Source organism: Protopterus annectens, chromosome 6.part1, assembly GCF_019279795.1.
Source record: "Protopterus annectens isolate FY-2018-M chromosome 6.part1, PAN1.0, whole genome shotgun sequence".
NCBI lineage: Eukaryota > Metazoa > Chordata > Ceratodontiformes > Protopteridae > Protopterus > Protopterus annectens.
In genome coordinates, this window is record NC_056738.1 from 576,440,853 (window position 1) to 576,453,071 (window position 12,219).

Consider the following 12,219-nt stretch of genomic DNA (forward strand, 5'->3'; position numbering starts at 1 on the left):
CCACCTAAAACAGTACCCCAATGAATGGATTACAAATACATACCTTCTAAATAAATTTCTGGCCGGGCTGGTTAATGAAAATTGATCAGAAATGGTAATAAAATGCACAAATATATACCACTATACAAAGTGAACCCCTAAAACAGTATCTTACCTGTGTATCTACCCATTTGGCTCCCTCTTTTGTGTGTTCCACTCTACCGTAGAAATGAACGGGAAGCATGTACTCAGGACGAGCCTTTTCCCATGGATTACCGTACCTCAGCCAATCATCGGCTTCTTCTACCTACAACATCGTTGGGAAACAAATGTGCATTCTGTAAGACAACTCAATTTCCAATACCCTACCAAAAGGCAGGTTAAATACAACACCATTTATTGTCTAAGCAGTTTACGTCAAACGTTAACCTGCTAGAGAAATGTCACTTTCTTCAAAGATTTAAAAAAAAGGAGCGAGGGCAAAATCTTGGAATAATGCATCCTTTTACTAATGGGAATATGCAGGAAAACAAAACAAAAAATATATACTAAACAAGCCAGATGCTTTGGCACAAAGGGATAAAGCCCAGACTATGAGACAGGAGTCAAGTCAAACCACTGGATCCAAACCACAAGCAATTGAACAAATCACCCTCAATTACTGTCTGAGTAATAAAGCATTCAAAATTGTGATTTCTCTTGGATACCCTCCCTCCCTCAGTGACCAATGCCTTACTAGTTGACAGACAAAAGGAGTAAAGGCAATTAGTTTCCAGTTGTTAATTAAACCACATCTTGGACTCCCTAGAATCTAACCTGGATACTCCAAGCTCAGTATCCTACTTTCCCTGGCCCTGGAGAATGTTCTTCACCTTCTGATGCACCTACACAATGAACACCTTCTCTTTGAAGCAAAGGAAAACAACAGAATTACTCTTATGCCAAGCCTTCCAGACAAGTAAGGACTACCATTTTTATGAAAGACACGTCACAAAGCAGGACCTATATTACACTTGAACATGTGCATAAAAAAATAACTGGGATGACAGTATTTAAGATAATGTACTGCAAAAAGAAGCAAACACTGATGGGCATCAATTCAAACCATTAATACTATTGTGAACATGTTAAGATCAGCAGCTTGAAGTAAAAGTAACTATCAGAAATTCTTTTCACCTTAATCAATTTCAAACCCAGGCAAGTTCTTGGATCCAGTTACCAAAATAAACCTCAATCTAACTTTTTTACATTTCAAAATTAATCTCCCCAAACACTACAGACATCTAAATGGACTAGAAAACAAAACATCACGTAGCAGCCCCAAATGCACATTACATATAGGTAACATTTCTCAAAACCTGATGCAGTTATCGTGCATCCCCTGGTACAGATCTTTAACTTAAGAAACTCCCAAGATGGCAGCATTGTTTCCAGACTCCAAAAGATGGTACCTTCTCTAACACACACAGGCCTCTCTCTTTCCACTACTATCTAAAGTATTTGAAACTTATTATCAAACTGTTGGAGGGAAACCTTCATTAAATGTGTTAAAATATTTAATTTTATATCACCAAAAAGCACAAGAAAAGGTCTTTCTCACTTTAACAAACAAAATCTGCCGTAATATATGCACCTGTGTAATCACCGGTGACTTAACTGAGCTACTTGACTATGACCATCACCCCCATTCAACAGTAATGCTACAGTCTTCAATCCCTACAACTGGCAACCCTGAAAGACTACGTTTCAAACCAGTTTTCACTACCTTCCTTTAACTATTAACACTGGCATTTTTTTTATTAGACTAGGTCCATTCTAAATGCTGACGACTTGGTTATCAAAACATCCTTCAGAGCAATCACCCATATCATCACAAGTCAGGCTACACATATGAGCCTTAAGTCAGTGAATTTGCAAATAAACTGTAGTAAAACTAAAGTCCAAAATGTACAAACCAAGCAAGCACATCCAAAGACTTTGTAATAGCAGTACTGAATGTAATGAAGTCCCACCACATACTGGGGGTCTAGTCAGGTCAAATACTCAAAGATCACCAATGCCTCCCACCACCATCACAAAATGGAAGCTTACCATAAATTCTCAACATAACAAGTAATATAGTTGGCAAAAGGAGCCATGCGTGTATGTACTCTCCCAAATTACTGCAGCTAGCCTAAGGCAGCTGCAGTCCTCCTCCACTTCTATTCCATCTCTTCAGTGATGCCCATAAGGAAAAGCCTCAAGTCCCCTACTGGTTGTCTTCCTACCATCTCCCACATAGTAATCCTGCTGACCTGGTCCCATTCTCTAGAGTTCCTTTCATTAGCCACTCTGTATTTAGCTCCTAAACCCTCCTCTGTTGTTCCACCAAACACTAATAAACTAATTTGCATCTATCCCAAAGGTCCACAAGCTAAGCCTTGCCCAGCATCCTGAACATCTTGCCTACCTCCTTACCAAACTCCCTCATTTCTGCCACATAATTTATTCATTTTTTCCAATATTATCTTTTATTCCATTTAAACGTCCTCCTGTTTGTAACCTTTCTGGGCTATTCTTTAGGCTATCGTCCATTATTTGCCCAGTTCTCACACCTGCTTTATCATAACAATTGCCCCCCCATGCTCTGTGGTATGGCCTGCCACCTCAACCCATCTAACTGTCCCCCACAGTGCTGCCCCCCTGCTATGCTTGCTCTCTTGCTCTGCCTCAGTGTCCTGTATATTTGAGGAACAAGACATTACACCCTGCTACCCACCCATCTAGCTGCATTTAGAATCATTGTCAAGCAATAATGCTTTGATTCCAGGTGCATTACTTAGTCTGCTCCTCATGGTACTCTAAGCACTGCTCTCTGTGCTTTTATGTTCTCTGCTACATTGTGTTTCACATACTGGTTCCAGACTATGAAGAATTCCCCCCGACGAACAAACAGTACACTAGATCTGACAACATCCTCCAAGGCCAAGAAATGCACTAAACACCAGGGCCAACTGTTGAGATTTTGCCAAACACTTTACTCTTGTCCCCTTACACTTAACATTGGCCTCCTGAGCACACAAAATGCAAACTTACTGTACAAGACCTAGACCTGACCATGGTGCTAGCAGCTCAGGCCAATCTCCCCTGCCCCCCACTCCACATATACACACACACAGACACACACGTGCTTGATATTCTCTATCTGCAGAACAAGTATGTAGAGAAACTAGTGTTTTTCAAAACCATCCAAGGCTAACTTCGAAAGAAAAATAGCCAAGGATTCAAAAGATAACCACAAAGCCTTCTTCAGCTATGTTAAGAATCTAGGTGGCAACTCGCAGATGTGCACTGAGCTAGTGCAAAATAGCACAAAATATACTGAACCTACTGATATTGCCAACATCCTGGCAGACAGATTCAGTGCAAACTTCACCCCCCCCTCACCCCCAAAGGGGCCCACAACAATACCGGAAAATTATAGTGTCCCAGAAATCACAGACGCACAGGTGAAAATAGCCCTTTCAAAAGCCAGAAACACAGTGTCAATGGGGCCAGATGGTGTCCCAGGCTGCGTCTTGCACGAACTACAGAACGAACTAACCCCCCACCTAAACACGCTGTTCAACCTCAGCCACTCCACAGGCTATGTGCCCACGGAATGGTGCACAGCAACGGTTATTCTGCTCCACAAAGGAGGGGCCACAACTGACCCTGGTAACTATCAGCCCATAAGCCTGACTAGCCTGGCCTGCAAGGCTATGGAGCACATCATCATGGAACTCATTAACAAAGACATTGGGAACCTCCAAGCACTTGACCCGACCCAGTTTGGCTTTGTTAAGGGCAGATCATGCCTAATAAACCTGGTTGACTTCGAGACAGTCACCAAGGCCATAGACGAAGGGAAGGTGGTTCACACAGCCTACCTTAACCTCGCCAAGGCTTTCAACACCATTCCCCACTCGGGTATTCCAGAAAAACTCACCAGCCTGAACATAAACCCCTACGTCACGAGATGGGTTGACAACTGGCTTACAGACAGAACTCGCACGGTAAGAATAGAGGGCTCCAGGTCCGACTCTAAACCAGTCACAAGTGGTGTCCCGCAAGGCCCGGTCCTGGGACCCCTACTGTTCAGCATATACTTCTCAGAAGTACAGGCAAACACAGGAGGACTATGGCTAACCAAGTTTGCCGATGACTGCAAACTGGGAGCCATAACTGACCCTCCGGCTGACATGGACATCCTCTAAAAGGGCCTTACTGAGACGGACACCTGGTGTTAATGTCATGGCCTCAAGCTTAATGCCAAAAAATGCATAGTCATCCTGTTTGGGAAAAACAAAACACCCACGAATTACCACATAGGTGGCAGCCCCTTTAATACAGAAGAGGTAATAAGATATCTACGGACCCGGGTAGATAGTAATCTCTCCTTTGGCAATCATATTGCCAGAGTAGTTAGGAAATCCTTCTATGTGGCCCATCTAATTACTAAAGGGTTCGCATCTAGAAATAAAGAGGTTATAGTTCCCCTCTACTCGTCACTCATCAGACCCATCGTACAATGCCCCATTTGGGATGTACCTCACAAGACACTTTTTCGCTGCTCCTAATGCTACCTAAATTCCTCCTCCCATCCTTAGCTTTGGGAATCTACCCAAATGTGATGACTGCAACAGTGAAACACGAAGAACATAGTACAGTTGTATACACTTACCATAAATGTAGATGTTCGAGTGTATTCACTGTTGCAGTCCTGGTTACCCTCCCTCCAGCCCCCTGACTTCTTTTGGCTATACCTGTACTCTCCTTTACTATGATTAAAAGCTTTTTGGTGTATTTGCTTTTTTCTTGGAGGTATAACCTTGTATGTATATATATTTAATTGCTTCCTTTAGGGGGCACCTGCCATCTGGGGCAAGAAAAACTGATGTAATGGCGTCGGCTGCATGCTTTATACCCCTGACTACCTGACGTCACGGAAGATGAGACAGCAACCGACACACGACCCAAGACTTTGATAATCAGCCAACGGAGGGCTACTGCAAGCCGATAACCCAAACATGATGACTGCAACAGTGAAACACGAAGAACATCAGAAAATACACCCCTGGGATCACTTCATTGGCTCTGCTTGACAGATGCTCAGTTAATAAATCAATGGGGCGGCGATAGACGACACACTCTGGCTAGGCTTATAAATGCCCTCGGGCAGATAGGTTCAGCTATCAGTGAGTGCAACACACATTTACAGAAAAAACACAAAGGTCACATCTAAAAAGGCAGAAAAACACCAAGCCAAGCAATGTGAAGTGGGAACATGCAACTAAATACTGTAGGCTTAATCTACACTTCCCTGCAAACCTAATCTATAGGCCTACCATACCCCTGTAGGCAAAGGCATTCTTTGTTTCTGAGCACTCCTAATGCAAGCAAAGTCATCCCCTGCTGCTGAAGCTCTGCAAAACTAGTGACAGGCTGAAAACGAAACTATTCTGAACATCTGGAAGATCAACTGTGCTCACTACAGCCGTAATCTACAGGTCACAAGAGGTAAACATTTGCACAAAAACTTACAGGAAAGTTTAGAATAAAGATATTGTAGAGACCTGGCACATCACTATAAGTGATATAAGGAGGAATGAAGGGTTCATTCCAGCCTGCCGACCACACTCCCTTAAGTTAATTTCTGCCCTATCAGACATGCTCAAAATGGACCTACTCGTCATCCCATGTAACAGACTGCCTTAGCATTAAACATGACATTCAGTTTCTGAGAAAATACTCCTTGCTTCCTCTACAGCCTACCCAGTCACCTTATCGTATTTACTAATAGGCATCCACAGTTTTCTTGGCTGAAAAGGATCCAAGAAAGTTAAAATTTCCTGATAAACAAACAAAAACTAAGTATACAGATAATAATAAAATGCTAAGTAAGCCCTCCCTATTAAATAATGTATTCAGATGTGATAGTTCTTACTATGCAGCCACAATGGCTGTCATCACTGTCGGTCCTGGAACTTGCATTCCCTTGTCAGTATCCCACTTCCACACAGCAACGTGCACTCATGTCAATCACTGTCAATGCTGTGAAAATTCTGACTGTGGTTTACATCCATACTGAACAGAGAAATTCCAACTCCAGGAACGTCAATACTTTATTACAGCAAAGCTTTCGGATATAAATCCTTCTTCATTGCAATATACAATCTGTAACATTCTTTCAGTTTTTGTAAAACAAGAGTAAAATCATGTGAGCAAGGCCAGCTAATCACATCATAGTATGTATTTACAAATTGAGTTGAAAGCATGTCTGAGTACTTTTTAAGGAACTGCTATATTTCTAAGCTAAAATGTTAATTGAATTATTGTAGAAATTATGTGATTAGCTGGCCGTGCTCACATGATTTTACTCTTGTTTTACAAAAACTGAAAGAATGTTACAGATTCTATATTGCACTGAAGAAGGATTTATATCTGAAAGCTTTGCTGTAATAACGTACTGATGTTCTTGGAGTTGGAATTTCTCTGTTTTCAGCTTTTATTTTCTAACTTCTGGTTTATCACTACATCAGCCTTTGGTCTTAAGTTTACATCCATACCCCAGACGATTCCTCCAAAAACCGCTAGCAATGATGGTCTCTCTCTCTCTCTCTTTGATAAAGCTAACTTCAAAGATGAACAGCTGCCATGGGAAACAAGAACACAAGCAATGGATGACTATACTCACCCCAAGTCCAGATGTATGGTCTGGAACTCCCTCTGCAAAAATAAAGTTTCTTAAAAAGAGGAAAGTATACTTAACAGAGTGTACACACTTTTCCTTGAAATATTAGGTGCCAGCCACAATTTATAACACCAAAACATTACTACCCTGCTTCTAGGACACAAACATGTTTAACCCGTGTACGTTTCATTTCCACTCTCAAACAGCATCTCAGACATTGTTCTTTTGACCTCAGTTTAACAGAGTGCTTCACAACAATTTTCTTTCTATACCAAACACAGAATGAGAGAATTGCTAAAAACATGTTACTGCTTCACGTACAAAATTCAATTGGGGGCTTAACAACTCAGTACAACAAACTCTGAAAAAAGTATTATAGAGAAGATATACAAGAGTCCTGCTAAGTTCGAGAAAATAGGTGAAAACTGTAACAAATCATTGTGGGGGAAGAATGTCTTCTTCATTAAACATTATGTACCGACATAATCCACAGCAGTTCTACAATGGTGTTACTGTTCTAACAAAAGTAGAATCACTTAATAGAACTGATCCTGTCACTGCTTTACTAACCTCTACCCGTAAGAAATGGCTGGACAATCTGGTACCACCTGCTAGTTCCTCCTGTCTGTTTACATCAGTCCATATCAACTTGGTTTGGAACATCCTTCAGAAATTTAAACCTACAGTATTTGCTGCCAGTGATCTCACAGATTGACAGGTTCATAGGTTTGTACTGAGGTTAACAAGCACAATGGCCTTTTCAAGCCTAGTCATGCAGAGCAAATCTCAGACAAGGCCTGGCATTGCAGATGCAGAGTACTTCTGAGACACTTCTCAAAGTTTTAATACTTGTGGTACGCAATAATGCCCACAGTTGATAGTGAACCTCTCAATTTCTATAACACTGCAATGTCACACTAGGGTAATTAACATATTTATTTTATTATTTTCACTTTGTTGACCATGTTAGCCCAGTATGACCTATTTCCAAGGTAGACCCAAAGTGATATTTACACAGACTAGGGGAAATTTGGTCAGGGCATCGGGGAACTTCCCCTACTCTTCAAGATAGGGGGGGGGTTGGCATAATGGTTAAGGTTTTCACTTCATAGACATAAGGTACTGGGTTTGATTCTGACCTTGAGTCACTGGCTACATTTAAAATGGCCCTTAAAGGCAGTTAGCCTAGTATTCATCTATGAACCTCAGTACCACAGGATTTTTTACATCCACCTGAGCTACCTGATATACCACCAATTCAGGCAGACTGGGTCTGAGTTTAACATCTCATTCTAAGGATGGCATACTCAGGAAATGTAGCAACCCTCTTATGCTGCAGTGCAGTGTCAGTAATGGAAAATGAATCCAACTACCTGGTGTGGGAAAAGAACCCACAACTTTTTAAATCTTCCAGCACCAAATGAGTGTAGCTCAGTTATGGAAAACTGAAGTTACCTGTATGTAACTTTATGACAGCTCTCATTTTTTTCTGCTGCATGTATGTATTCCTGATGTGAAAGCTTTATTATGCACTGTGCTTCTACTTGCTACTTGTAGTGTTTGTAACATTAACACAAAGCTTTTCTCCTGTGCACCCAATGAAAATGGGTTATCCTCAGTCAGAATTGCTTGGTTAACACAGACATACATAAAGCTCAGTACAACATCTGCTCAGTCTTGTCTGTAAATATATGATTTACTAAAGAAATCTGCGTGTATTTATTTTAATTTTACTTCTGTTCTTCAGACCATGTTAGAGCTGCACAAACCCATTTTAAGCGGATCCCATAAATGCATTAAGAAACTAATGGGTAATCATTTTTATTTAAATGTGTTCTGCACTTTCTCCGGTTTGTACTAACGTTTGTATAATAAAAATACTTCCAGTAACACTTTTACCACAACCCAGGTGAAACGGTCCACAGGGAACACCCACCTACTTAGTTAAATGCATACATACAATAAGTTGACAAACACTGACATTAGGCCTGTTTCGTTTAACATCACAATTTCCAACAAACAGCTTAAATTTAAATAGGAACCAAAATTAATGAATTACCTGCCAACCACTGCAAATTTTCTGATTAAAAATTCCAAACTCGTACCGAATTCCATAGCCATAGGCTGCAAGTCCAAGAGTTGCCATGGAATCCAAGAAGCAGGCTGAAACACAAACACATAGGTCAGTTTCAAAAGAAGAGCATTTCTACCTACTGTGCAAATGCTATGCACAGAAAAAACTTCTCAACAGCTAAAACAAAGAAATCAACATGTTAATTAAATTAAATCCAACATACAATTACATGGTAACCATGTATAAAAGGATCTTTAAAAATGATCCCTAATTTTTTAAATCTTGTAAACATCAAATTTTCAAAACACAGACAGATGTCACTTTCTACATCAGAAGTACAAAAAAAAACATTCAAGAAAAGGATTTAAAAATGAGGCATATTACATCAGAAAATGTCAAGCAAACAGTTAATCCACTATAAACATTTAATAAAGCACAAGGGAAGTGTATGGTGCAAATACTGCTACACATCTAGGGGTGTTATGAAGCACAAGCCCGAAGGGCGAAAGCTTTATGATCCCTGGTCATGTGGTAATCTCTACCATGTACACATCCTAGTGTCTTACTGCACTTATGAAATGGGCATTAGCATTTTTTTTAACAGTTTGAATTTGAGATTTTGCAGTTCATGTATGACAATTGAATCCTCTGCAGTGTATTTTAACATAAAATAATTCCTCCGCCCATTTTAACTAAATGATAGCGGTGTAAGGTTACAGCTTTTTAACCAAGTATAATGTTGGTCTGAAATTTTCACGGTTGTCATTTAAGAGACATATCTGTCAGCCTGCTGTGTATACTGTTGCACAGTTTCATTTATAAAAAGATGCTAACACTATACAATACCTCATCTTAATTATGTCAGGATAATGAATCCAAACCAACAGATTCGGACATCACTAACACAAAGCTTCCTAAACATGTATACTGCTTTCCAGGCATAACAGCCTCAAAAATACTCTCAAGTCTAATCCTGTTGGTGGCAATTCCAAGAACAGGAAGTCACATAAGCAAGCAGTAATGCTTCCCAACCCCATTACTTTTAAATGGATTTAGCGGATGATATGCTTGCTGTACCGCTGTACCATAAAAGTGTAAACAAGGACAATCATTTAGGTGGTGACCTCCAAGAACTGAAAAAAGAATGTAAGCGGTAATGCTCCCTACACCTCCATCACTTTTCTTATGATTTAGCTGACAGCATTACATTTATTTAGTTGGGATTTTATAGTAGTTTTTATTTGTATTTTACTTCTGTTTTAGTATACATTTGTATTTATGCGACATTTTACTTTGTGTGCTCTATCTTCAGATTTATTTATATGAATTATTTGACCTTTTTACTACATTTGCATAACCCAACCGCCAGGATTGAAAGGGCCTGATTAAAAGCCAAGCTCTAACCAATGCTCTCATATATTTCCAAAGAATGACAGTGTACATGTGACCCCTAGTAAAGAAAATCCACTTACTAGAAATTAACATGTCATATTCAATCCATACCTCTCAACTGTTCAGATCTGTGCAGAAAATCCTGATTTTTGTCTCCTTTTTTTTTTTTTTTTTTTTTGCCTGTTCTTCATAAAATTTGTAGTTTTCTAGCAAATCATTGAGGATTGAAGTCATTAAATAATGACATACATTTCAGTTTCAGACTTCATATCCTACATTAAATGCAGGTTAACACACACCCTGTTATTGTAGCAGCTTTCTAAGTTTATAACAGCAATATTTAAAATCTGTCCCTATTTGGGCTTTTGTCCCCCTATTATTTTATGCTTTGCCAGGAATTCTTGTGCTAAGAGGTTGAGGGGCTTGACTATCACATCCTTAGCTTCAAGTGGCACATGAAGAAGCTGGTATTTATTAAGGAGCAATGCACTGTCATGGTGGTCAAACAATATACCGTCACACTGTCAACATCAGGAAACACAATAGAGCTGGATAGATCTTTCCCATATACAACATACAATACATTCACAGCCATTATGCACAGTTTCTGCTACCATCAGGGCCTTTTGCAAGAAACAGACTAACCCACAATACTGCCATTCTGGCAAATCACGGGTTAAATGGGTTGTAAATATTTCAGTCACTACTCTCACACAGTCATCACACTCCATGTACTTGCCATTAGGATCTTTTCCTGGAATCCAGCACACTGTCGTGGTGACTAAACACATTCTAACAGGACTAAGCATATTCAGCACAAATGTATTTTTTCTCCAGCTTGCTGGCAAAAAGAAAACCCAAAACATTCTGGAAAGAAAAGACAATACCTTGAAAAGGGAATCCAATGTGAAGACCGAGACAACTTAATCATCTACTGTTACAGTGAGTACTCGCACAATAGATCAATGCCCCTGGCTACTCCATTTCTGCAGTAAATTGTGTACCCAGAAGCTGGGTGGAAGCTCTAGCTAGTACACCTTAGATGACTAAAAACAGCCTCTGACTTTTCAAACATCAAACCAGTTTGTTCGACTTTCTATAGCTAGAGACTTTGGACCAAATCACAGTTTCCCAAAACAGCAAATAAAAAGACCTCGCAGATATAGAAAGATAAAAAAAGCAGACAATCACTGCCCAGGAGGAATGGTTTTGACTAATCTCCGAAATGCTTTACTCACAGAATCCTGACAAAAGTCTATGTAACCAGTGATTCAGTGGGAAACAAGACTGCTTACCTACAGGGACAGGGACTCCCAAACTGTTTGGTGCAAAGGAAATAAACACTGGTCTAACGTCTCAAAAGCTCTGAACCTGATAATATATACAAATCTGCAATTTCTAAAATCCAACTTATCGAGAATATGCACGCCCCTGGATCACGTTGGTATGGGCACAACAAAGGAGTTTTATCTTTTGAGTCAATGCAGTCTCTGATGTGACTTCATATATAAAACCAAAAAGAGTCACCTAAATTTCAGAATGGCAATACATGTTCGACACAAAGACCACCCTGAAATTTTTGAACTTTTGTGGCAGAGGTTACTAGCACAAGGACCATTTCCCCAAAGACAAAAGTTTTAATAGAAATTGAGAAAATAGGGGGTTACTAAAGTTAAAAAAAAAAAAAAAAAAAAACTTGCATAGTAGAATTTTTTTTTGGGGGGGAGGCTGGAATTCAAATGCAATACCATCTGTATCACCTGAGGAACATTTATAAACACCTATACTTGCAAGCCTGGAAGCTGAGGAATGATTCCCAAGAAAGGCATGGTGATAATGCCATACAATTCTTAAGACACAATTAAGCCAGACCATCAAAGCAATAAAGGACCTGAAGAAGGTATACCCAAAGTAGTACAAAGTCAAAGCAACGCAGCATAAAAAAAAAAGTCTCCAGATTCCCCTGCAGAAGGCCTCCTGAATCACAACCATTAACTAAGAGGAGAAGGAGTGTTGACTAAGAATCAAAACCTTTCTCTGAAGTGTGAGGTGAAACGAGTCT

The 12,219-nt window shown here is 39.9% G+C and overlaps 1 protein-coding gene across 1 annotated transcript in view; it reads right to left on the minus strand.

Annotated features, from left to right (window-relative positions):
* LOC122805677 (glycogen phosphorylase, muscle form) overlaps positions 1–12,219 on the minus strand; it is a 761,024-nt gene that overhangs the window by 557,608 nt on the left and 191,197 nt on the right. The window contains exons 4-5 of the mRNA XM_044076012.1: positions 8,751–8,854; positions 155–286 (exon numbers count right to left, since the gene is read on the minus strand). Of these exons, the coding sequence (XP_043931947.1) occupies positions 155–286; positions 8,751–8,854 (236 nt within the window). The remainder of the gene's footprint in view (positions 1–154; positions 287–8,750; positions 8,855–12,219) is intronic.